This window comes from Physcomitrium patens, chromosome 3 (assembly GCF_059467195.1).
Source record: "Physcomitrium patens ecotype Gransden chromosome 3, ASM5946719v1, whole genome shotgun sequence".
In the NCBI taxonomy this organism is placed as follows: domain Eukaryota; kingdom Viridiplantae; phylum Streptophyta; class Bryopsida; order Funariales; family Funariaceae; genus Physcomitrium; species Physcomitrium patens.
The window spans coordinates 19,126,481-19,151,961 of NC_143412.1; the positions used below are offsets into that span (position 1 = coordinate 19,126,481).

A 25,481-nucleotide genomic window follows, 5' to 3' on the forward strand; every position below is an offset into this window, starting at 1 on the left:
GCGTTGGATTTTTGCGAGGTGCACGTTTGACCCCGGTCTCTGACTGTGCCGATGAGAACGCAATCTCTGACTGAGGCACGGCCCAGCGCACAGCCTGGTGGTGCGGCGAAAGGGATGCACGCGATGGCCGGCACGGTGTGTCGTTTAACTCCAACTCCAATTTCATATCAAGCATGGGGCATCGAGTAGCACAAGCACCGGCGGAGCGTTTCACGGATGGTTGCCTCTTTCACATTGATTACGAATTCATAGTTACTTCTTGTATATATTTTGAGATCACTTATTTTCGTGCAAGTCGTAGTTTTTACTCCTTTGTTTTATGTTGACAATAAAACTTAAGTAGTTTTGGATTTTTTTGTAGTTCTTTAATCCTATTGCAACATATTTTACGTTTTTTTTTGGTTATTTCTGAGTAAATGTGGATTACATCCAACCTTTACTCGTCTTTCATTAGAGTGCGACCTCCTTTTGCGTGGAATTTTGCAGTTCTTTTTTTTTTATTATTATTCTAGAGTTAGGGGTTTGGAGTTGAGATTGCTTATTTTCTTGTTGATGAGCTTTGCAACTGTTGGAATAACGAGTGAATTCAGGTCTAGAGGCGTGTTGAGTGATTTGAAGATCCTGGATGAAGCATTTTTCACCTTTGAGGCGTAGTGTGTGATATAAGCCATTCTTTGCTTTTCTGTCTTCTTGCTTTCAATTGACTCTTGTCTCCTTACAAGCGTGATTGCTTTCATGTTGGGCAATACAGTTAGGAAAAGCTATTTTCAAGCTAGCAGCTCTGGTGTGGGTTCTGTCTCTAATGATATTGCTCAGCCTGAATTTGCTGGGAGGTCTCATTGCATTCAAGCATCTTCATTAGAACTTGGTACATTCTAATTCTTGTGCTTCAAGTTAATGGCCCTTGCATGAACTAATGGAATAGATAAACGAATCCTGTAGATATTTTTGATATGATTTATTTGTGAATTATATCAGAAGTGTGATTTAATAGTATATTTGTAATTTGCAAAAGAAAAATAAAGAGGAACATCATTTTTATGAATGATTAACATAGTTTAAGATTTTGAATTAAATAATCCATAAAATTCAGTAGAAAATAAAAAGTAATGATGAAGTCTGTATCTGAATACAAAAAATGTGGTAAATGTTTTTTCATAGGACAGGGTATTTTAAAACTAGTTTCATTAATTTGTTGTCTAAAGAAAGCTGAGGTGTCATAATGTGATGTATGTTCGTTTTATTTTTCTTGCTTAAGATAATTTAAAATTATTGATGTGATATTTTTTTTTCATGTCATATTAGTTTCAAATCCATATCCCTTATTTTTCACACTCATGTCGTTTGCAGTAACTCAAATTTAAAGCTCAAGTCCTCTCAGGCTGCATATGTATCAAGTCAAGTAATCCATTTTCATTACTTATTTAACAGCAGGTGTTTGAACCATCTAGCTATATTTCTTGAGAAGCAAAAATAATCCTACATGCATTGTTCAAAAATAAATTTACATCATTGAATCTCTGTAAGCTTTCTGATTTATGTTGTGGTTTTAAATTTACTTCTGTAAACATTTAAATTAAAAGAAACAAGAAGAAGAAAAAGGTAGGCCTATTTATAGAGACACTCTGACTGTTTCAAATGTTTTAGAATAACACTCATAATTTCATGAATTTATGGCTTTTATTTGTAAGATCTATCAAAGTAAGGGATATGAAAGATTCAATCCCTTGTAGAATACGACTTTTTAAAAACCTAAATTCAGCTAGTTGGACCAAGCCAAGGATTCGAATGGAACGAGAGACCGATTCCGGGTTATAGGCGGGTGTAAATTGGTCACGGAGCGTGTACCTAGGCGGGTATAAAGTTAAGATATGGATCGATAAGGGTTGTTTTCCTGGGGTCTTCTGTTGCGGATATTGTAATCGAAGAAGATATTTTATATCGGAGGGTATCTTAAAGGGTCCAAACTTCTAACGCGGTATCTAATCTAGGCGGGTACCATGGATTTGATGGATTATTGACCGTCGATCTGCCAGCCAGGGTTTTGGGAGTCCGTAAGCAAGGAGTGCGGCCAGTTTAACTTGCTTGCCTGCTTATGCTTCCCGTCTATGGTACCGTCAAGGGTTTTGCGAAGCTATTTGCAGGTCGTTGGGGTTTTCATTTTGCACTAGAGAAATTGGTCTGCTCGACAGGAACAATGTCTTCCATACGAAAAGCGAGTAAGGCTGCGGCGGGCGGGCGAGCTCACAAGGAGCGGTCGCAGCCGGGCCACCGAGCCCGTTATGGATTGCTGGAGAAGCATAAGGACTATGTGCTGCGTGCCAAGGATTTTCACAAGAAGGAGCAGCACATCCGGAAGTTGAAGGAGAAAGCAGCGAGCCGCAATCCCGATGAGTTCTACTTTAAGATGGTCCACTCCAAGACGGTGAACGGCATTCACAGGGATGAATCGGGCGGAAAAGTGTACACGCAAGAGGAGCTGAAGTTGCTGAGGACTCAAGACGTCGGGCACCTAATTAGCAGGGCGCAGAGTGAGCTGAAGAAGGTGGAGAGATTGCGATCTTCACATCTTCCTATAACCGCTAATGATAACAAGCATGTTTATTATGTGGAGGATGGTGATGAAGTCGAGGGTGTTCGGGAGAGAGCGGAGAATCGGCCGGCGGAGCCTTTTCATGTACCTAGGATTCGGAAGAAGGTAACCGAGGAGATTCAGCAGCGGAGTGAGCGGGCGACGAATCTGCGGAACATGGCTGCAGAAGTAGAATTACAGAAGCAGCTGAGTGGAAAAGGCAGAAAGAGAAAGCTCCGACCTAGCGAAATGGAAAATCCTTCAGATAAGCCTGTGTTCCGATGGAAAATTGAGAGAAAGCGGTGAGTCCGAGTTCACATCTTTTTTGTGTTCTGAGGAGATCTGTTTTGAGCTGAGGGAGGAGCTCGTTGGTTTTCCGAAGACCTTTCACTTTTTACGGTTCAATGTAGTTCTAGTAGATTATGTTGCTGGCAATGAAAGGCGACTTTCGACTTGAATTTGGAATGCAGTAGAAGTCATTTCTATTCGTATTTCGAAATTACAGGATTGTCATCGTCCAACTGTGTTTGAGCGCAAGATCGCATTATGCTCATTGCCTTGCTACTAAGAGCCCTCTCTTCCCCACAATGCTCTCCATCTTTTTTAATTCCCTGTGTGTACATTAGATGATTGCCAGGTCCCGTAATATATAGCCCCAACTCAGGGCATAGCTGGAGCAGAACATTGGGAAGATTGGTTTAACTTACTTGGAATGGCCTCTACATGCGCGCACTCAAGCAACTGCTCTGTGAAAGGCGAATAACTTGAGGGTCATCGTGATTACTGGAACTTCCAAATTTTAAAATTTATCTATTCAGCTGTAAACCACTCGATTCTTGGTAATTAGCCTGAATGATAGCTTGTCAAGGGTTTTTACAGCTAACGTTGACCATGAAATGCGTGAAATGCGACCACAGTGATGGAGGTGCAATTTTTGGATTAATTGTTCTTATTTAAAAGTTGGGGGTGAGTGGACGTGGAGCCTCCAAAGCTTGGAAACGGGATGTTTGAAGCTTAGGACTGGTTCGCAAAATGAAACACTTGAGGTTGGTATTTGAACTTCAGTTTTAAAAGACTAGAGTTTTGGCCGAGTTTTGAGCTGCTACAGGAATAAGGGTTTTCTGTCACTCGTTTTTGGATGTTGGGTTGCATTCACAACATGGTCAACCTTGGTGCCTTAATCCATATGAGTGCGAGGTGGATTCTGCCGCTCTGCCCAGCTCCATCCGAATTAGTCGGCAAGGTAAGATTTGGTCGGGTGCGAAGAAAATTATTCACTATTTTGTGAACATGTATCATTTCTTACAGTATATTTCTTGAACTTTAGTTCAGATGCCGAAAACGGAAGTTGGGTCGAGTTTTCCAGATGGAAATCATGTGTGGGTTTTGCAAAACTCATGTTATTATCATTCGATGATGTGTTGAGAGAGTGTTTCATTTTCTAAATAATGTCCTTAGTCACAACATTACATTTTCATTTTACAATGCTTGTTTGGTTCCGAAACTGTTTGTTCTTGTCTATCGATTCATTCAAAGCACAATTCAATTTCAAAATAAATGAAAATCTCTTACGTTTTAATGAGGGGATAGGTTTCATGTTCACATGGAATGGTTTGCTTATAAATGCAATTCTTCTCCTCAATCCATGTCATCTATGAGATTATATTTAGTAGAGAAGTGACTTTACTTCTCATACATGCACGTACGTGATTTTAAAATTACAGTTTGTGTAGATTTTTTAATTCAGATTTATTCTCATCTAAAATATTTTGCTCTAACTCGAAGATGTAATAAGGGTCAAATTGAATTTACTTTAGAGTAAGATTTTGAGGATATTGTTATCATTAATTGAATAATTATTACTTCATCGTCCTCTTTGTGTTGTAGAACTCTGGTAAAAATTGGAATAAATTTACCGGAGAAAAGACAATGTTGATTTAGCATTGACTTTCACTCGGTTTGTATTTGTTCCTAAATGACCCTACAAAATTGTTTCTGCCTGAATGCTGTCTTCTAGTAAGCCCACTCTTTTAGAGGTAACTCGATGCTACGGCCATCTGGTTTTGTTAACACACCAGTAGGTCTCCCCCTTGATGGTTTTCGAGCACTTTTAGCATTGCAGATATCCTCCACCACTTGTTTCTGGAAAAATAGGGTTTTTAATGCGAATAAGTGAAGCTATAGAGTTATAATCGAAGTTGGAAAGCGTTGAAAATAATTATCATGGGGTTGTAACTGTGACAGAAAGACAAGAACCTTGAACATCTCCCACTTGCGTGTTTTCATATAAAAGTTGTAGAATTCCTCCTCTCTCTTGTATTCCTGTGCGTCGCTCCCCATGGTTCACCAGTTATTAACATGTAGTCTGATAATTAAGAACTTCATATTTTTATATTTGAAAATGATTGTACCTCTCTATTTTATTTCTTTCTTTGGAAGAACCCAAAATTGGAGATTCACCATTGACATGACTATAGAATACTTGCAGCATGGTTTAGAAGCGCACGTGCTTAGCGAGAGCCTTGATGACGTCTTTGTCGCAATGTCGATGAAAATCCCATTTATTGAGAACCAATGTCTCTACCAGTGACACAGCTACAACACTTGCTGCTCGTTTCGATTCCATCAACAAACTCCCCTGTAAACATTCACTGAGCCAGTCCAAGATAATTAACCATTTTCCTAACGGCAAGGCCTTATCGAAGTGGACAATTAGTCTCACGAATCGTCTACTGAAGAATTTTTTACGAATTTCAAGACAGTAGTGCTCGTAAGAAGACTTGGTTACCTCTCCAAAGTATTGACCATCTATAAGTGCTCCGATGTCAAGAATGGTGCTCATCTGAGATCAAAATTAATAATTAGTGTAAGGCTTGATATCAGTACGACATCTAAAATTGTGAATGAATGGTGAACTTCTGAGGTTGCAAGGAAGAAAGTATGGCATCAATTACACACACAGGATTGTGAGGAACCAGTGGCGGACATAGTTGTCTTGGATGCAGCATCATCAAATGTTGCTTGCTTAAACTGTGGCGTACTTAGTTTACTTTGCTCCGTTTTCAGAACTCCGGCCTGGGGTAACTCTGGCATGAAGCAGGGTGTGGGCGTCTCTTCAAGCATATTATCAGACAGCAGTTTTCTCTCCCGATCCATCACATTTCGAGCCCACCTCGTGAACTTCTTCTGGTAGTACAGGTTCTCATTAGTCATAAACACAGCCGGCATCGTTCCAAGAGTAGTGAGTCCCATTTGCCATAGCTTGTTCTCCTTCTCTGAAAACTCAAGATCTTCTTTGTTTCGTGACTTATTTTTCTCTACACAATCTCTCACAAAAGTTGAGAAAGTATACTTTTTCATGACTGATGGTTTTATTTTCGAAGTGTAAAGCTTCCTCTTGCGACCTTCCATTGCTGATGGGGATTTGAACCGAGCAGTGCTAGCCATAATAACTGGCTCAGAAATGGAATCAGATTTGGACCGAGATTCCGACCGAGAGGCAGGTTTTGGGGTGCTGTCAGCAAAGGAAGCATGATACCCTTGAGAGGAGCGGTTACTGGCTCTAGTGGTGGACCTTGTGTAAGGCTGCTCGTCCGGAGATACCCGCCATGGGGTCAAGGAATCTCCCTCATCCGCAGCCACAATCGAAGGCTTCTTTTTGATTGCACGTTTTAAGTTGCTCTGAGGCGCAGGTGACGTGTAGGGTCTCTTGGCACCTGACACCTCAGTTTCATTTCCTTTCCTCTGTTCTAGCGCCTGCTTGGACAGTGCTGCTTTCTTGTGAGTCAGCATTCGGTAGATTACGTCAGGACGGCTTAATGTCTCTTTGGGTAACTCAGGAAGAACGGACTGGGCTTGTTGCGAGTGACATCGGCTTGTTACGCGACTTCCCCGTGTAGATGATCTTGACACCGGTGATGGCCGCCACCATTCTTTCTCTCGGTCACGTATCTCTTGTTTGCACCTTTCATGACAACTAGGCCTGCAAGTTTTGAAACCTTTCAGACGCAAAATGTCATGCCTTAATCTGAACTAATTCAAAATCTGATAAGATTCTGCTAATCATTCAAAGAATTTGAGAGAAGACAACAACGATTAACCAAGTATCAATTGCAGGGACAAGGTCAATGAACTGCCAGAAGAAGTTCTAATACCAGCATCCTGTAACAATTGTGTAGCAGCAATTTGATGAATGCAAGGCGGTATACCAGTACTGTGTTGCAGATGATGATGCTCTGGGTAGTGATGGGGTGCGACTTTTTGGATGAATCTCCATAACCACCTGCAAGTTAAAGATAATAAAAAAGAAGAAGCAGCGCAATCCCATGCTTGTCCTCCACCTTCTTTGGGAGGCAACATGACTAGTTTCACATGCCTATTTCTTTGGTGGTGCAGGTTAAGCAGTGAGATGTAATTTCTCAATCGTCAGTCTGGTGTGAAAGTCCATTTTGCTGTCAACAAATGCTGCACTTTAAGTAAGCTATTAAATCACAAAAAGGGACCAAATATTTAGCAAGATTTTGGAAGCTGAAAGACTTACTCGACACTCTCCAGTCCTGATGAAGAACATCTCAGCGGCGTCATCACCTTGAAATGTGATTACTGTAAAAAAGGGAGATTTGCATAACACAACTTGTATCATACTCGGAGGAAATGGCATTTGTATACGCCGAACTTTTCAGATGATTTGCATGCTTGCTCATATCTAAAAGGATCTTCGTACATGGAACCCACACGTGAAAGAAACCGCCGTTGGTGTCCCAATAGATTAAATTCAAGTATAGAGGCGAGTTATTGTACCTCTGTTCTTGCTGAAAGTTCGAACAGTTAGAATGTTGGCGAGGCGCCTCAAACTTTGTTTTGAAACTTCTTTAAGTGCAGGAATTTCCTGCATCATGCACTGACAGCTAGGAGCATTTAGAACATGTTCAGAACTTGCATATAGAAACACCATGTACTTACGCAAACTCGAAGGTTCTTGAAATGTTTTGGATAGGTCACTGACATCGGTATCAAACTCATGAACTCCAATCCTATAGCAATACGTAGTTCTAATGCAAAATACTTAATTAAGCGTAGGATGGATGAGTTGATAGTTCGACAGCAGATGGAGATGGAAGGACTAGTTAAGTGAGGGACCATTGCTCTTACAAACCTTTAGAAAATTCAGATGAGTCTTCAATTGATCCGTGCCTGGAATCTTAAGTATGTGATCGTACTCCTTTTTCGTTAAAGTGAGTATTTCACTCTGCAGTACACAATGTAGTAGTGTGCTGTTCATGAAGTGCTGATTTAAGCCGTTTGTTGAGTGAAGTCTCAGGGTGAAATGCCATCTCCTATCGACTCAACGATTTGCAGTGACCTCCTAAAATTAAGAATCTTAAGAAATGGATCAGTTTAGAATCTTAACAAAAGCAGTTCAAGGTTATACGGGGCTAATTACCCTTTCTACAGTACTGAATGTCCACTCCCTGCATAAAAGGCTCTTGAAGTCAGTACAAAGTACAGGCCAATATCAAGCTGAAGGTGCAAATAATATCTGATCTACAGTAGACTGCTAATCCTCACAGCAGAAAGTAAGAGGGGATTACAGAACGTCAAGGGCAAAGAATTCAACCAGATTAAGCAGATTTCAAATGCAACTTACCATATCATTTTATTCTTCTCAAAAACTGTTTCACCAAACCAATGACCTGGAGCATACGTGACAACATTATCCTCCTGCTGCCCTGGAATACGTTTAGTGGCCTGCGTTTCTCACGGCAACCATGAAGATAAGGATTACAGTAAAAAGAAAAGCTCGACCGGAGTAACGAAATCGAGAATCACAGCATTGTAAAATTTATACTATGACTGGCGTGTAATTGAAGACCTGGATTTTTGCATCAACAATGCACCTTGACTGACCCAGTAAACACGATGAATAATGTGTTGGCAACATCTCCTTCTGTGCACACTGCAACTCCAATTGTCAGGTTTTAATTTATATAACATGCATAGTCAAACAGAATCACGGTATATTCAAGCAGGAATTTGTCTTCAATGAAAAAGTGTATGCATTATAGCTCTTGAAAACTGATTCTTAGAAAGATCCATCTGTTTCACAACAAAATTTGAGTGCGGATTCGATAAATGAACAAAGAGCTAACTTTCTGTCATACCGAAGCATCAATAAGTTACAAAGGCTCTCCATATGCGAGTACTTTCTATGTCGAAGTTTTATTCAAGTATACAAGAGCTAACATTGTTGACTGAATTAAATAAATTTGAGTGAACATATGCAAAATTTTGATCCAAAGGGGGAAGGAAATGTACATATAGTATTTGGTTCAAACTTTTGATAGCTCAAGCATCTGCAAATCTGGCAATAGAAAGTATGATCACTTTAGGCGTAAGAAAAGGATTATCCAACCCTAGTTATAATTGTTGTTAAACCAATCAACAGAAGTGAAGATTGAGAAGCGAGATACGGTGTTGAGGAGTTGAACTTGCCTCGAGGCGTACTGAATGAGGTAGGGAAGCAATGGGCTCCAGATCCGTGATTGTCTCTTCCAGAAGATACAACTCACTTTGAATTCGTTTGTCAGGACTTGACAAAGTTAACCGGAGAGTGCCATGTGAGCAGGAGAATAGTTGTTAATAGTTTAGTGTGTAATGATTATTCCGCATTCCATCAATAACATTCTCTGCATGCAAACTGAGTCAGATCGGTAGCTGGGGTATCTACGATTGTAAGCTTACCTCTTCTGGAACACTCGGCGACGACTCCATGTGCGATAATGTGCCAGACCTCGCCAATTATTCACCGCGGGCAACTCTTCCCCCTGTCAACAAATACAATGTTTTTACTCGCATTGCCATTTTGAAGCAATCCCAACGTTTACGAACCCCTAAAGCCTGAAGAAAATGTAACCCTATCACAGGGCGATCAATCATTACAATTCTGTAAAAGATCGTTGCTGCAACCTAAATCTCCATTCTAGGTGATGCGCCAGGTCCAAACGAAAACGTTTCTTCAAATTGAGAGACACGTCATAATATTGTGCAGGAGAAACCGTCTCCAATTTGTGAATCGTTCAGCAGAGGGTACGTGACAAACTAGGCCACCTATCCTATATCGTTCTATACGAACTTTCACCTCTTACGATTTTTAATTCGAATGTGAGTTGCAAGGACTAACCGGTGGCATCGACCTGAACGTCGAAAGAATATCATCGCCTTCTTCATCGCTGATTTCAGCATCTGCCCAAGGATCCATGAATCATTGCATGCAGAAATGTTGAAAAATTCTTGCAACCACCAGCACCAATTGGATAAGCGTTGGCAAAGAAAGCCTCCAATCTCATGATGACTGGATTGTAAACCTTAGGTACGGCAACCAATTCAACCACCCAAAGAATTCAAAGATTTACAGATCCTCACCATCTCCGCTTCTAGACATTTCAAAGGTGCCTGCAACACTGGAGCCTAATCCCAATGGGAAAACACCAAAATCCGCTCCAAAAGCTTCTGCACAGCGATGAACTGCTTCGTTCTCGAATTATCACGAATAACTGCATCAATATGCTAGCCACGAAAGCGTCAATCGCATGTGAGGCAGCAACATGAGAACGTGCGGGAAATCTTTCGCTTCTGAATCCGTATTGCCGTAAACTTCAGCGATCTGGTAACGGCCGAAGAGGGGACGAATTGAGGACGTTGGGTTAATGCATAACGTTGTGTGCAGGAATTCGATGGGACTTACTAGATTCGCATGTTCATTCAACACATTCTATCATATCCTTAAAGGATGGTCCACACAGTGTAAAAGACCGTGAGGGGGAACTAGGAAGACTCACGAAGAATCATACCATTGTTGGGGATCCATGGAGGCCACGCACATGCTCTACTGATCAAACAGAGCCATGACTTTTTCAGATGCTCTTCCCCAAATTGTCACGGAATATGGTTTGTTTGCAGTCATGAGCAATCTACACACAACACCATAGTGAACGTGATTCCAACTTATTGAGAGGGAGTGTGCATCAGTTCAAAACCGTTAGAGCTCATGAACACAAGCCAGATGTACGCAACAAAAATGTCTCTTCAATCTGAGAAAAACGCCATGGACGACGATACCCATTAATCGTCAGGAGCTCTTCGTGGCATTGCATTGGACCTCTCATGTGAAAGGGTTTCACTCATTCAATGCAGCGACAGCCTCGTTCGTTCTTGCATTTATTTTTTTGCGCAACTATTCGTTCATTTTTATCAGTCGTTCGCTCGTGCGTTCGTTCGTTGTAGCCCTCGTACGAAGGGTCCATAGCGGAATAGTGGTACCTGGTCTGGATGAACAGAAAATCCAAATGGCTTATTGAATCACAACATTTTAATAAACTTTTGACCCTTCAGTCTTTTTCACTGTTCATGAATGATTTTGTGTTATTTTATTATTTATTATTTATTATTTTGTTAAAACCCTAATTGATTAGACACGAATGGATGAATAAAAGATGGATGAAGTAGATAGGTCAGAGTTCGAGCTGGGTACCTGTTGTTATTGTTGTGCGAAATCGGGTTCAAAGGGGGGCGTGAAGAAAATTCTGCGTTGAGCATGAAACCCATGGTAAACCCTAGATGGGTATTATTCCAAGTCTAATGTCAGTCAGTCAGTCAGTCGTCGTGGAGGATTCGCCGAGGAATGCCCCCAGAGCTCGCACTGTGTTTTAAAAGGTCCGAAGCGTTCTTCGAGGCTGTTGGCGACCGCAGTCCGGACCCAGCCGAGATGCTTCTACGTCTTCGTCTCGTCTTGCAACTGCGCACCTTCGCATGTCTACGTGCGCGACATTTTCCATAGACGTGCAGTAGCATGGTCACAGTATATCACCATTGAGCATTTTCAGAATCTCTCAAGTCGCGAAGGATCAAGGGATTGTGATTGCTGCTGTAGCTGTTGCTGCTGCTGCTGTTTGGGATTGTTATTGTGAGAGTTGTTGGGCCGTATTCGTGGTTGCGAGGATTGGGAGACATGACGGAAGAATTGGAGGAGAGTTTGTGGAGCAGAATGCCTGCGGATATTCGTGAGCTAGTTCTGCAACGACTCCCGCTTGAAGTGCTTTACAGATTCCGAGCTGTGTGCAAGCATTGGCGTGCATTGCCGTTGTCACCCGAGTTTTGCAGATCTGTCACTCACCCTCAGTCGAAGCATTCGTACCTTCTTGGCATACAACCCATAGGGTTACTTCAAACTTGTCCTATTTATAATCCCATAGCGAAGAGCTTGAGTTGGATAGACCTGGGATTTCTGGAATCTAGGTTTGAGCGGTTTACGTTCGAGCGGTGGGTTAACGACGATGATCCTTGGGGAAGTAGTGAATTCAGAGGAGCAAGCTCAGACGGTGGACTTCTCTGCGTCTGCGTTAGAATACACGAATCTGAGCAAGATGCTATTTTTGTCTGTAATCCTTTAACTAGGGCTTGCAATTTGCTTCCTCTCATCGAAGGTAACACCTGGGGAATGTGTCTGGGACTGTCCATCCGCGTGGAGAACTACGGCCATTATAGAGTGTTTGCAACGAAACACGGCAAAGTGGGGAATAAGTTTGAGCAGAGACTCTACACGTATGACTCCGTTTCTGCTTCTTGGAAGGTGGTCCCCAAATGTACACGCTTCCCCCACGACTCCATTTCGGGTGCCTTCTGCAAAGGCATCTACTATGCCTTGTATTTGGAAGGTTCCCACGAGCTTGTTCTAATGTCTTACGACACTGATCACGATGCGTGGGTGGACACTGGAGTGGTGGTGCCCTGCACTTCCAACTCCCGAGCCAAACTTGTGGTGAGCAACGACCGTTTGTTTTGCGTATCTTACTTCCACCAAAACGAGCACAATCTGTACGTGACCATCTCCGAAGTGAATCTTCACACAACTATGGTTCTGGGAATTTCAGTCAGCGAGATTGAGCTTCCTGATCAATCCCAGCTCTTTGTTCACTCCAACTGGGATGTTCTTGGATATAGGAATTCTCTTATCTTTCACACAAGGTCTGTTGCTGCATTTGTCTTCGACTTCACAACAGATCTACCAGAGTGGAGACCCATGAATTTGGAACCTCTTGGCAATTCTCGTTCTCATATATTGCTCGTAGCTCTTACCTTTGACCTTCGAGCAGCGGTCGAGTAGACGCCTCGAGGTATCAAGAGGAGTACCATCTCTCGGCGCAGTCTGCAAATTTTGTGACGATATCATACAGGGTTTAGGGTTAAGTTAAGGATCAACCAAGGGATCTCAAACTTCACTTGGTCATTATCTGCGGATGTTTGGTGTCAGTCACGATTGTAGTTACTGGTTTTGTTGTTTATTTTGATTTATTTCGGTACTTGTTTACTAGTGAGGAGCCACGCAGCTCACTGTTCCGTGTTGAACGAACATCAGCAACAGTCATGAAATTCTCTCTGCTATATTGTCATAACATTGGTTTCCTGGGATGACATGGATAGCTTTGCGAAATGCCAATCAAGCCGATGAGGAGAGAGTTTCTGAACAGCAACTTCAAGCCAAGCCATATCTTGTGGATTATATCTGATTCGCTATGGGTTCATCTGCCGAAGCACTTTTGTACACTAGTGTCGGTATGAAGGGTTTCAGGCCGTGTGATAAAAGGCGTTAACAAGCTATTCAATAGAAAGCAAAATCATTATTGAACAAGAACTTTGAGCCCTTCACTGAAAGCGACCGTAGTGCAGATAGGTATTGCAGTGCCTCTCAACTTTTGGAATCAACATATTTTGAATAGATCTTGTAAATCCCCACGGGGTTGGAGATTAGGTACTGCTTCTTCCCCATACACCTTCGTTGCAACATTGTAAACATTTCGTACCGTTGTGGCATTTGATCCAACTGATTCTAAACCAGTTGCCCTGCTTTGGAAGCCTGCGTATTGTGCCTGCATCGAGTGCCTCATCAATTGCAACTAGTGCTTACATCTACTAGCAACAATGATTGCACCTGAAACGTGCTATGTACCGTTGAGGGAACATCAAGGAGGGAAAGGGGGCCCTAACAGAAGTGCGAGATTCACCGTTTAATATGTAAAATATCACCCTTTCTTCAACATGTAAAAGTCCTCCACTCATGACTCAGTGCAGACAATGATAATCAGTGCTCCTATGTAAAATTATGAACTGCTAACCACATTTGATACAATTTGACCCGCGCCGATGGCCACGGAAGCTGTTAGCATTGCCACTATCAAACTCAGCAGCTGCTCACCAGCTTGAAACCCGCACACAGAGATCTGCATAGACATACCGTTAGGTCTCTTAGCCCAGAACGTACCCATCAATTAAAACTTTTTACCAACCATCAGGGAAGGACCTCTTCCCTGTAATATATGGTTCGCAGAAGTAGTAAGAGCTTTCACACAGGATGCACAAGTATGAAGAGGATGAGTGGATTCGAGTGGTATCCAGCACCTAAAGAATACTGTTTGCACAACCGCAAAATTTCTGCGGTAAGTTTTGTCGTGCCTTGGCTAAAAATAATAATGAAGTATAAAGCAAATACAGTTGCAAATGACAAGAAAGTCCTCGATAAGGTAATGTGTGTAGTGTGAGCTTGCAACAAAGCACAGCCATTCATACCCTCACCTTATGTTTGTTGTTGTCCCATTTAACAGCCTCACATATGCAGGAAATTGTGTCCATCACCGAGTAGTAATGTTGTAGCTCCTCAGGAGTTATGCTATCTTTATCTTTGCTGATCTTCTTTTGCAGTTTTAGCTGTTTCACAACAGAATTGTCTTTAAAACGACCATACATACTAATATAGTCACCAGTAAATGGTATTCACCGTCATCTCCAGGGAGCAACTTGACAGTAGAGTTTCCAGATGTAATGAATATCTCAATATATGTCTTCAACGTAAGCGAATAAGGAAATGATGCAAACAACAAAGTAACTGTTTTAAGAATAGACCAGAGCCCTCATGTACTTCGAAACTATGCTACGAAAGTGATCACCTCTACTATAAGCTCAATGTCCCAAAACAGTCCATCCCACAGCCACCAAACAAAACATGGTGAAGAAGCCGCAAGTTCTGACTTATAGGAGACACTTTTCGTTGTGACAATCCTAGTACTGAAATAGTTGTACTACATTCTTGACAACATGAGCATACACCTTCCATTCAAATCACGTGGAAGATCATGAATCTAAAACGAGGAAATATTTACATATTAGTCTCACCTACAAATAAACTGTAGGCCACATTTGTGTTAGCACATGAAGCACAAGATAGCGACAAAAAAGAAGGAAAACGTTTGATCTAATAAATGACTTTGAAATCAAATGTGAAACTTGCCTTGCTCATAGTCAGTGTAGCACCCTGAACTTGACGCACTGTATTTATATCACCGCCAGGCCACACCATGAGGGCTAAAAGAGTAAGGAAAACATCCAAGCATACTACCACGCTTACTCTGCATACCAGACAGTCTAAGCATCAACAAAATGTGATATGAATAGCACAAAACATAGCAAAACCAAACTAAACAAAAGATAAGACTTACAGAATGTAGATGTCTTCTTTCATAATACCCTTCAACAGTCTCAAACCGATAAGGATGATCAAAACTCCACAGTAGCATGCGAAGTAAGTAGTGTAGTACTGCACAATCACGGTGGGATCAGTATGTTATTCTACAAACAAAACAAGTGATGACTTAGACGAAAATAATTTCCAAAAACATTGCCATAGTATCTTCAACGTAACCATAGAGGCGAATCAAAGACTCGTACTAAAAGTTGAACATTTACTAAAGTATTCTACAAACGTAATTTTCCCCAAATCTTCCACCTGCTTAATGTATAACTTCCCCAACTTAAGAAGCACAGTAAAGTAAGGTAATATTCCAGTATAGATGATGACTCGATTACATACTTTTATTCGCTTGAAGAAGCCCAAACCAAAGTTGTGTAACAGAATTCGCGTAATCCACCAAGCTTGTAAAGACTTGACATTCCGAAAATCAATCACAATTCCCCGTCCTGCAAGATTACTGCGATCGCTACCTAAGGTACCTGCAGAACTACCCGGAGAGGATGAAGAACGGGAGTGGCTACTAATACTCCGTAGCCACTGAAGAGACTGACTTCTGAATGAGCGTGGATAGGTAGTGCTCCTGACACGCAGACTTCTAGTATAAACTCCTGTGCGTAGAAGTTCATCCAGATTGCTAGCAACATAGTGGCGTCTCCGCAGATCCAGGACGCCAACCATCATAAAAGCAATGTTCGAATACAACGAGAAGTACAAAATTACAAAAGCAGAGCTGGCAACGACCCAAGTAGCCCAAGTTGGACCAGGCAAGGCATGTCCCCCTGTCACCAAAAACTAAGAATCAACACAATAGTACAAGAAGCCTACAAAATCATATGCAATGATATAGATGAATCCCACGCGCTTACAACTTATCTCCTACGTATAGCTTTGAAACCTGAGCCATATCATCCTTAAGTTTAAATCAAATTCAAGCGCTTACAAACAGTCGCGTTTCAACATCTTCACTGAGCACATTTCATTCGCTAAGTGATAGTTCTTCAAAACATCGAACTCATGTAGTATTACTACATTGTTACTAGGCTCACATAAGGTAAATCATGTAGAAGGGTCCGTACCTAGAAGCACTCGAAGAATAAAGGGAAGCGTGGTTATGCTCAAGGACACAAAAAATGCGGACTTTCTCAGATTTTGGCTTAACAGAGTATGGCCTACTCGTCGCAATCTACCACAAACACACCACATTCTGGTAAAAATTTAAAGAAAAGTAAAGAAAAGTCAAAAGAACAAGAACAAGAACAAGACATTGATTTTACCAAAACCCACAACGATTGTTACAAATGCATGCATGTTCGCAGATCCATACAACGGAAAATAAATAAATAAATAAATAAAATTGCACTAGACCGTATTATTTACGGAGCATCTCAATAAAACATAACATGCACGTGACACATCTCCAGAAACAGTCAGGTTGGACACCAAGAAGACATAGTTCATGCAAATTTAAATAAGCTCCAAGGATATGCAGTTTATGTAGCATGGGAAGAGATAAGGGGAGTCAATCTTTGAAGTAGTCTTGATGACTTACCTGCTCAGAGAAGAAGATTGATGGATCACATGGGCTGCATATAAGCGGATAGGTAACATAGCTGGTCGTAGTTCTCCCACCTCATTTTCCTTCACCATCGTCTCAAGACAGTCATTCCATCCCAGCTCCAACCATCTGTTGGCTTCCTCCAGGACGTTCACATCCTACAATACATTGATGTTTCAATCCTTTTGATTAATACGCATCATGTCCCAATGATTTTCATTTGGTACACGGTCTAAAACAATTAACAAGCAAAACAGTTATAGGAATTTCCACTTCACAATCGACACCTCAAACCAAACAGCACTCCGATAAACAAAAGCATTTAACTTTTGCTCCATGCGAAATTCGCAGATTTACAATCAAGTCTCACTGTGCGCTCGTGAGAGAACAAATGCATATGCTTTGTAAAAGCGGTTCTAAGAATAAAACATACAATGATGTCTGAAATAACCGTGTCAATAGTCTGTAGAAAAGTTGGTGCAACAAAGTAGCAAACCAAAACTCTCATACTCAGATTATAAAGGTATGCTGCTATTTTCTTCTCCTGCAACACAGCAATAACAAAACTACAGCTGACCTCTAGCAGAATCTTTGAAATATACAGGTTGTTTGAGGTCAGATCCCTACCCTCTCAATTGCTCCATGGTCTTTACCCAGGTGAAGATCTAATACCATGTCCCTGATTGCCTCAAAACAATCAACATTGGTGTCAAGCTGAAAACAGTGGTTCTTCAAAAAGCTTCGAGAGCGGACTGCAGCCAACAAGAGTTCCTGCTTCAGCACTTTCCGTGGTAGAGGATCTGCCCAACCTCCCAATAACTGCCGAGATAGGTTCAAAAAGTCAATCACAATGACAAGATACCAAAATATTTGTAATAACCTTGTAACTTTCCAGGTAATCTGATTTTTCTAGTTAAACAATGATCGCATTACACAAGAACATAAAAGTTCGGATACAATAACTTTAAAGAATCCGAACCTCCTTTTCTGTTCTAAAATTTAGCACTCAAGGAAAGCTTTGATTCGTAAACTCCTAATTTCTAAAGATACTAGTGTGAAAAGCAACCTATGAAGATTGGTCTGCAACCCACACCAACCCAAACCCAACTATTCACCCCAGAATGGAGATTAAATTGGGCCAGTATTGTTCACCAGTGAACACAACCTCAAGGTGACAGCCAAACTCCCGGAGCTACCAGTAGAACCTTGCACTAGTTCAAAAGGACTGGAGTCGCAGACACAGACTCTGTACCACTGCCACCCGTGGATGAGGAGAATTTATCCAGACAACTGATGTTCCATTCAAACTACGACTCAAAAGGACTTAACGTCCCACAACAGCCTAACCATCAAGCCCGAATGACGAGGAGGTGCAATCTATGTATTCCAGTGATAATGTAGCTTTTACTCTGCATAGAGTTTCCGTTTTCATCAAGAGTAATTGTTATTACACAGTATTTCGAACTTACAGTTTGGTGCAGTTGAAATGAATAGTCTACCACTTCTGTTCTCATTTTTTTCATATCCACCTCTGACATAAATGCATACTTCGTCGCTACCACCTGGCATGAATCGTGGTAGAACAAGAAAATAGCACAGGGCATGAGTGTCTACCAAAAACGTTACCCTATGCAACATAGTAACCTGCACACTAATAACAAGGGGCCAATTTCGTAATCTGCAAAGGGCTGTTGTTTTAGGCACACACCGCATTGCGCATGATCCAGATTACGTCCACGAGTGCTATGTCGTACAGAAAATCAAATTTCTTTCCTCTGATGATGACAAACAAGCTCACTCCATTGAAAGCGTAGACTGCGGACACCATTGCCAAGTAACCCTGGCATATTAGCGTAAAGGCTTTATATATGATTGTTATTTATCAAGCCAAAATGAGGATATAGTGCAGTTATCTAAGCGGTCGAAATCATCTCATCACACAAAAAAGAGACCCTGAGCAATCATTTACGGAAACACAGCAAGGCGCCGATTATGTCCGCACATTTGCAGTATTCTCAGCCACACCGTAATCTAAATGGTGAAGCTAGATTGAAATTCTTGACACAAATTCGAAAGTAATACTGGCAATCCAAATGCTTTAACACTGGATGGGTTAGACAGTTAGATAAGTAACACTTACAACAGCACCCCATGGCAAATTGACTAATTGCCATAGCAAAATATGAGATCTTTTCAGGTACAAACATGCGGTTGATGAGCGCATACATCCCCCCATCCAACCCCATCATCAGGGGAATCGAGAGAGGATAAAAGATGTGGTAAACAAGATCCTTGAAAAAAGTAGACCTGCGCATCAGCAAAGGACCACCGATGTCACTAGAAGAGATAGGCTGAGCACAGAAACATCGCTCAGAATATATATATATATATATATATATATATATATTTGAGAATTTCCATATCTCAAAGATGAAGATGCTCCAAAGAAACGACAGACCCCAACTTGGACCACTCGTGTCAAATTCTGAGGCTTTAATATGAAAAAATAAGCTCACATGTTGAACCTCACAGCCCCTTTAGCTTCTAAGTCGTTCGCATCCCAGTTCATCTCTTGATCACCGTTTTTAGGTTTCTCAGCCGTACCCACTTTTCGATCTGGTGTCTCTTCTCTCGATTCCTCCAAGGCCGCACCTCTATTTCTTCCACTTGAAAAGCTATATTTTGAACTCCTATTTAATAATGACAACATCGCCCCTGCTACACTACCTCAATAGACAAGTACGCACCTACACAAGCACTTTCACTGCAAAAATTCGAGTCAGTGGGTAGAGCTTTAGCAAAGAGAAAGTATGCATGACTGAGCTTCAATCCGGTTGAGAAATCCATCACATCACCATAGAAAGAACAAAAGTAAGAAATGTCAGGTATGCAGAATTTGCCAGACCCAATGAGGCTAGAACATCAGCTGCTTGAAAGACATGATTCGACACATGGTTCGCATTGTCGATTCGCGGTCTGGAACCAAGGCCCTCTCTACTTCCATTCTCACCCTCCTTAAGAATTACAAAGTTTTTTCCCACAATCGATTCCCATATGCAATATAGATATTCATTTCATACTGATACTTCTGGCTGGAGTACGGCCAACACGTGGAACAGGAGACAGTGTTACAATGAAGAACAAACTAACAACAAATATCCATACTACAACAACTTTTCTGATGAGTGTATAGGGAACACTACAGATGTAAGGATTTTTCTCTTTGGAATACTAGAAATACATGAAGTGGACAGTAGATTTTCCACTAAGGTACTTACAGCTGGATGAGACGTTCACACGCGCGAGGTTTTGAGAGCCGCATTGGACGACGGTAACACTGAGCCGAATGAGAAAATCCACCTGCAAGAAACACCAGCTTGATCACCCGCATCAGGATTCCTTTCCCCTCGGACTACCAAGGTCTCACTATACCAATCTCAGGTGCACTCTCAAAGCCAAACAGAGTACCCACTACATGATCCTTCGTGCAATTCCCTCGGAACTCTGCTTCCCTCCATAGCTTGAGGAAAAACCTTCCTCACACAATTGCCCCGCCTTCTCAAACCTCCAACAGTGTTGCAACATTCGTCATCACTGACGCTCGCCTCGCCTCGCCTCGCTCACACAACCCCCCCCCCCCTCCCCCCACCACACAGAGCAAGAATTACACTCCCATCTGAGATCCACGCCATCTTTCAATTTCCCACTCCACTCCTCGTGGTCAATTGTGCACACCAACAACAATACCCGATGGTAGCGAGCTTGCATCGTGAATACTTGGGCGGGGATCATTGCGGGAAGGGGCGCTTCGACGTTGCATTCACTTTTACTTTCTTAGAGGGCCAAGTGTGTTCATTTTACTTTTACTGCTTTACCCTATGACCGGGGAAAGTTTCGAAGATCCCTGTCGCCATTTCCGACCCCTATCCAACATTAGTATGGTTCCCTGTGACGCTCTCTTCGTTCTTTCCGACAGATTGAACGTTGGGAACGGTCCTCTACAAAAAGGTCAGTGGATCTGGGAAAAAGCTACCTGAGCTAAAAACGTGACGCTTCATCCTTAACATTTTCAATTTCGTAACCTCTACCTTCATTGAAATTACTGATATTTTTATGTTTTTGTACGATTTTGGACTTTAAACTAATGGCGATGCTCTATTTATTTTATTTTTAATAATGATTATTTGGTTTCACATACAAAAAAAATTGAAAATACACAACATAATTTTAAAATAATGTGGTATAATATACAATAAAATAATAAAATAATAAAAATATACAACATAATTTAAAATAGTGTGAATAATATAATTATATGTAATAAAAAAATCTGTTAAAGAAAAAAAAATTAATACTTTGAAGAGAAATATATATAGAGAGAAAGAGAGTATGTGTTTGTGAGAGTAGAGATATTATTATGACACTTCATTTTTTTTCTATTGTCATATCTATTCAACATATTTCTTTGGTTTTTTTTAATTCCAATAAAATATATAGATAAATATATTGAACCATGATGAAATGATTGTGGTAAAATTAGCAAAAAAAAATACACTAAAATTTGATTGAAATTTTCAAGCAACTGTGGTTGTAATAGCAAAAACTATGGTGGCATTAACAATATATGTACGTGTATACATAAATACATGTGATAGAAGTATTGTTTCCATATAGGTTTAAACCAAATACAATCACGGATTGTATAATTTAAAATTAATTTTTATTGCAAATTTAAATAAAAACATATAGTTGTAAGTATCAATAAAATCAATAAATTTAGAATGATTAATATGTTATATAAATATTGTCAAATAGTAGTCTTATTATTCAAAGAATGTTATACATTCTTATCATTCTAAAATATAACATATTATGCATTAATAATTAAATAATTAATTGTATTGTTCTATTATATATATTTTTGCTTGAGAATGCATTAAGCACCTAGCTGTGGAAGGTAAGTAGAAATGTAACAACAATCTTACCAAGTCTATGTCAAGGACAAGAACTCAATGAAAAAGCAATTCAGACAAGTGAGCCTTCACTCAAAGAAAGGTAACAAAATATAAATAAACAAGTATGTATATTGAAAGACAAACTGGAATGGCTATTGCCAAAAGACAAGAAAACTAGAGACCCTTGAAACTAGACTGGAAGCAAGAAAGGAGTTGACAAGAGTGAAGAGGGTTTCACTCTTGTCTCTATATATGCTATCTAACTAAGGGCTACGTGGCGACGTTCTATAGGACCTCCAATATGTGTTAACTTTGTAAGATACATGCCTTGACTTACAAGGCAAGTTTTTCTATATGTGGGCCACATAGTTAGCTTGATCTTCAAGCTAACAACATGTGTGGCACATGGCCAATTTGTTGACCATGTTTCTAATCCAAAAAGTCAATTAAAGTCACCTATGGAGTCAAAGCAGCATCTATGAAGCTTTTAGGAAGCTTTCATATTAAATATTATAGAATTAACTTACTTTTATCTACTTTTATTTACTTCCACCTGTTCGTATATATAATTACTAGCTTATATGAGTATGTCCATGACATTATCCCCCCTTCTAAGGACGAATTCCACAAGGAGCAATCATCATATGTTGAAGAAATCTATGATGTGACGAATTGTATTCGCCACATACTCTGATCTTTATTCTCTTTGAAGATGATTGATAGGACCTCTCAACCATCAATAGTGTCCTATACCAAGGCGGGAAGACCACCTAGTTATTTGATAATTGTTTAGGCCTTCATAACTTCCTTCAAATAGAATATTTGGAACACCATCAGGAGTTGTTCATACTTCTAGTAAAATCACCAAACATTAGGAGTCCCTTCTCAAATCGTGATACCAAATGTATTGTATCTCGCCATTTATTTGTCAAAGAACATGTCGTTCTTGAAGATCTTCATCTCGATTGCGTCATCTTGAAGGTTGTGACAATCGTAATATCTCATCCAGCAGGTCAGCAAATGAAGGTTCTTGAGTCGAATCCATTGGTTGTTGGTTCTCCATCTCTTGAGCATCACAACTACAAAGAAGCTATGAACAAGGATTGAAAGTAGAATGTTATCTTGCCTAGATGTTGTTTCTTTTATAAAGAAGGTTTTTATCTTGATTTTGATGAATGTCGTCGATGAAAAGCCTCCACTGCCTTTGCTGCATTTACAAGATTCTTTATTGGCTCCCATGTACGTTCACTAATATCATATCCGTGCCAATGGACAAGATATTTCAATTTATTTTGGCGCCGCCTTGAATCTAAGACTTCTTCTACTTCAAACTCTTCATTCTTGTCCACTTCTGTAGGAGGAGGTAGAGCTTGTCATCTTCTTGGTATGTCCATTGTCTTGTATGGTTCAAGAAGAGACACGTAGAATACTAGATGGATTTTCATTGACTCCGGTAGATGTAAACGATATGCAATTGGATTGATTTGTGTAGAAATAGAAAATGGTCTAAGCCTTCGATAGTCCAACTTGTTACAAGGATGAGTGGTCTTGATATTATGATGAAGTAGCCATACCTTATCACCCAAGAAGAATGGTGGTTGTTCATTTCGATAGACATCCGTATTGACCTTTTGTTGTTCTTGAGCCTCTTTTAACTGCGCCTTCATCGTTGCATGTAGCTCTGATAAATGAATTGCCAAGTCTTTCACAGTAGGATTATCAACTTTTGAAAAGTTAAAAGTATCAAGTCGTAGATGATAACCATAATTAGCAAAGAAAGGTGTTTGTTTTGTAGAAAAATGTACCGTATTATTGTAAGCAAACTCTGCCAATGTGTCAAGGACAAGAACTCGATGAAAGCTAAAGAGTAAGTGAGACTTTTCTCAAAAAGAAATAGGACAAAATAGAAATATGTATATTAAGAAAGAAACTGGAATGGCTATTGCCAAAATACAAGAAAACTAGAGACCCTTGAAACTAGACTAGAAGCAAGAAAGGAGTTGACAAGAGTGAAGAGGGCTTCACTCTTGCCTCTATATATACTATCTAACTAGAAGCCACGTGGCGATGTTCTATAAGACCTCCAATATATGTTGACTTTCTAGGCCACATGCCTTTGCTTGCAAGGCAAGTTTTCTATGGATGGACCACGTAGTTAGCTTGTTCTTTAAGCTTCCAACATGCGTGGCACATGGCTAACTTGTTGACCAAGTTTCTAACCTAAAAGTCAACTATAGACTCCTATAAAGTCAAAGCAGCGTCTATGAAGCTTCTAAGAAGCTTCTCTAGAAGATATTACACAATTAACCTACTTTTATCTACTTTTACATACTTTTATCTATTCATATAGGTAATTATATGTATGTCCGTGACATTACCCCCCCTTCTAGGGACGAGTTCCACGAGGAGCGGTGATTATATATTGAGAAAATCTAATATGCGGCGAATTGTATTTGCTACATACTCTGATCTTTGTTCTCTTCGAAGATAGTTGATGGGTCCTCTTAGCCATCGATAGTGTCCCATTCCAGGGCGAGAAGACCACCCTGTTATTTGATCACTGTTGAGGCCTTCATAACTTCCTTCAAATAATACATTTGAAACACCATCAGGAGTCGTTCCTATCTCCAATAATATCACCAAACATCGAGAATCTCTTCCAAGGTCGTGATACCAAACGCGTTGTATCTCACCATCTATTCGAGGAAGAACATGTCGTTCTTGAGGGTCTTCATCTCGGTTGCGTCGTCTTGAAGGTTGTGACAATCGCAATGTCTCATCCGGTAAGTCAGCAAACGAAGGTTCTTGAGTTGAATCCGCTGGTTGTTGGCTCTCCATCTAATTAGCGTCACAAAATGCAAAGAAGTTACAAACAAGGATAGGAAATTGAATGTTATCTTGCCTCAATCTTGTCTCTTTTATAAGAGAGGTTTTCATCTTGGTTTTGATGGATGTCGTTGATGAAAAACTTTGACTTTAGCTGATGCATTTGCTAGATTCCTGGATGGCTCCCATGTGCGCTCACTAATATCATATCCGCACCAATGAACAAGATATTCCAGCTTATTTCGGCGCCGCCTTGAGTCTAATATCTCTTCCACCTCAAATTCTTCATTATTATCTACTTCTATAGGAGGCGGTGGCATTTCTCTTCTTCCTGGTATATCCACTGTCTTATATGGTTCAAGAAGAGACACGTGGAATACAGGATGGATCTTCATTGACTCCGGTAGATGTAACCGATATGCAACTGGGTTGATCTGTTCAGAAACAGAAAAGGGGCCAAGCCTACGATAGTCCAATTTGTCACAAGGTCGAGTGGTCTTGATATTGCGACGAAGTAGCCATACCTTATCACCCACGTTGAGTTGTGGTTGCTCTTTACGATATACATCTGCATTTATCTTTTGTCGTTCTTGAGCTTTCTTCAATTGCGCCTTCATTATTGCATGTAACTCTGACAACCGATTTGCCATATCTTCTGCTGCAGGATTATCAACTTTTGAAAAATCAAAAGTATCAAGTCGTGGATGATAGCCATAATTGGCAAAGAAAGGTGTTTGTTGCGTGGAGGAATGTACCGTATTATTATAAGCAAACTCTGCCAATGGCAGAAGGTTTGTCCAATCATCTTGTTGGTAGTTGATGGTACACCTTAAATACTGTTCCAAGACTTGGTTTACGCGCTCTGTTTGTCCATCAGTTTGAGGATGGAAAGCTGAAGATAGCTTTATGTCCACTTTTAAAATCTTGAAAAGAGTCCTCCAGAATCTCGACACAAATTGAGTTCCCCTATCCGATATGATATCTTTAGGTAAT

At 40.5% G+C, this 25,481-nt stretch overlaps 4 protein-coding genes across 18 annotated transcripts; 2 read left to right on the forward strand and 2 right to left on the reverse strand.

The window, feature by feature from the left end:
• The first annotated feature begins 2,097 nt into the window (after nucleotides 1-2,097).
• On the forward strand, nucleotides 2,098-4,057 carry LOC112279418 (putative U3 small nucleolar RNA-associated protein 11). 2 transcript variants are annotated; one of them, XM_024513832.3, is made up of 2 exons: nucleotides 2,098-2,874; nucleotides 3,199-4,057. In XM_024513832.3, the coding sequence occupies exons 1-2, from the start codon at nucleotides 2,198-2,200 to the stop codon at nucleotides 3,200-3,202; spliced, it is 681 nt and encodes a 226-aa protein (XP_024369600.2). In that variant the 5' UTR covers nucleotides 2,098-2,197; the 3' UTR covers nucleotides 3,203-4,057. The 2 variants fall into 2 exon arrangements, with proteins under 2 accessions (XP_024369600.2, XP_090105254.1); XM_090249128.1 differs by lacking the exon at nucleotides 3,199-4,057 and having other exon boundaries at nucleotides 2,098-3,160.
• Nucleotides 4,058-4,118: 61 nt separating this feature from the next.
• On the reverse strand, nucleotides 4,119-10,835 carry LOC112279414 (uncharacterized). Of its 13 annotated transcripts, none has more exons than XM_024513824.3 (19): nucleotides 10,691-10,835; nucleotides 10,423-10,542; nucleotides 9,995-10,125; nucleotides 9,753-9,814; nucleotides 9,314-9,396; nucleotides 9,065-9,161; nucleotides 8,888-8,933; nucleotides 8,470-8,528; nucleotides 8,220-8,320; nucleotides 8,016-8,043; nucleotides 7,728-7,820; nucleotides 7,373-7,472; nucleotides 7,113-7,174; nucleotides 6,781-6,854; nucleotides 5,531-6,554; nucleotides 5,361-5,414; nucleotides 5,079-5,210; nucleotides 4,829-4,894; nucleotides 4,119-4,714 (listed from the first exon to the last, which is right to left on the reverse strand). In XM_024513824.3, exons 3-19 carry the CDS (start codon nucleotides 10,011-10,013, stop codon nucleotides 4,586-4,588), a joined length of 2,229 nt encoding a protein of 742 aa, XP_024369592.1. In that variant the 5' UTR covers nucleotides 10,014-10,125; nucleotides 10,423-10,542; nucleotides 10,691-10,835; the 3' UTR covers nucleotides 4,119-4,585. The 13 variants fall into 13 exon arrangements, 11 of the variants coding, with proteins under 11 accessions (XP_024369592.1, XP_024369591.1, XP_073388966.1 ...); XM_024513823.3 differs by having other exon boundaries at nucleotides 9,995-10,235; XM_073532865.2 differs by lacking the exon at nucleotides 10,691-10,835 and having other exon boundaries at nucleotides 9,995-10,138; nucleotides 10,423-10,679.
• Nucleotides 10,836-11,579: 744 nt separating this feature from the next.
• Nucleotides 11,580-12,734, forward strand: LOC112279863 (F-box/kelch-repeat protein At5g15710). Its single transcript, XM_024514598.1, has one exon. The coding sequence runs from the start codon at nucleotides 11,580-11,582 to the stop codon at nucleotides 12,732-12,734; it is 1,155 nt and encodes a 384-aa protein (XP_024370366.1).
• Nucleotides 12,735-13,698: 964 nt separating this feature from the next.
• On the reverse strand, nucleotides 13,699-20,494 carry LOC112279417 (uncharacterized). 2 transcript variants are annotated; one of them, XR_002969014.3, is made up of 13 exons: nucleotides 19,986-20,441; nucleotides 19,224-19,471; nucleotides 18,848-19,014; nucleotides 18,416-18,522; nucleotides 18,177-18,269; nucleotides 17,335-17,526; nucleotides 16,702-16,865; nucleotides 16,229-16,335; nucleotides 15,492-15,931; nucleotides 15,121-15,218; nucleotides 14,913-15,046; nucleotides 14,201-14,332; nucleotides 13,699-13,848 (listed from the first exon to the last, which is right to left on the reverse strand). XR_002969014.3 is itself a non-coding variant. In XM_024513830.3 (13 exons), the coding sequence occupies exons 2-13, from the start codon at nucleotides 19,415-19,417 to the stop codon at nucleotides 13,729-13,731; spliced, it is 1,932 nt and encodes a 643-aa protein (XP_024369598.1). In that variant the 5' UTR covers nucleotides 19,418-19,471; nucleotides 19,986-20,494; the 3' UTR covers nucleotides 13,699-13,728. The 2 variants fall into 2 exon arrangements, 1 of the variants encoding a protein (XP_024369598.1); XM_024513830.3 differs by having other exon boundaries at nucleotides 14,913-15,030; nucleotides 19,986-20,494.
• Between the last annotated feature and the right edge of the window lie 4,987 nt (nucleotides 20,495-25,481).

What these genes read in the sequence shown, in the direction of transcription:
- LOC112279417 (XM_024513830.3), bottom strand. Translation starts at nt 19,417, where the DNA reads ATGTTGTCATTATTAAATAGGAGTTCAAAATATAGCTTTTCAAGTGGA. An exon ending in CATTTCAACTGCACCAAACT is followed by an intron (nt 17,527 to 18,176) that starts GTAAGTTCGAAA and finishes CTATCTCGGCAG; the next exon opens with TTATTGGGAGGTTGGGCAGA. An exon ending in ACCATGGAGCAATTGAGAGG is followed by an intron (nt 16,866 to 17,334) that starts GTAGGGATCTGA and finishes AATGTATTGTAG; the next exon opens with GATGTGAACGTCCTGGAGGA.
- LOC112279863 (XM_024514598.1), top strand. Translation starts at nt 11,580, where the DNA reads ATGACGGAAGAATTGGAGGAGAGTTTGTGGAGCAGAATGCCTGCGGAT.
- LOC112279414 (XM_024513824.3), bottom strand. An exon ending in CTGGTTCCTCACAATCCTGT is followed by an intron (nt 5,415 to 5,530) that starts GTGTGTAATTGA and finishes TTTTGATCTCAG; the next exon opens with ATGAGCACCATTCTTGACAT. An exon ending in ATGGTCAATACTTTGGAGAG is followed by an intron (nt 5,211 to 5,360) that starts GTAACCAAGTCT and finishes GAATGTTTACAG; the next exon opens with GGGAGTTTGTTGATGGAATC.
- LOC112279418 (XM_024513832.3), top strand. Translation starts at nt 2,198, where the DNA reads ATGTCTTCCATACGAAAAGCGAGTAAGGCTGCGGCGGGCGGGCGAGCT.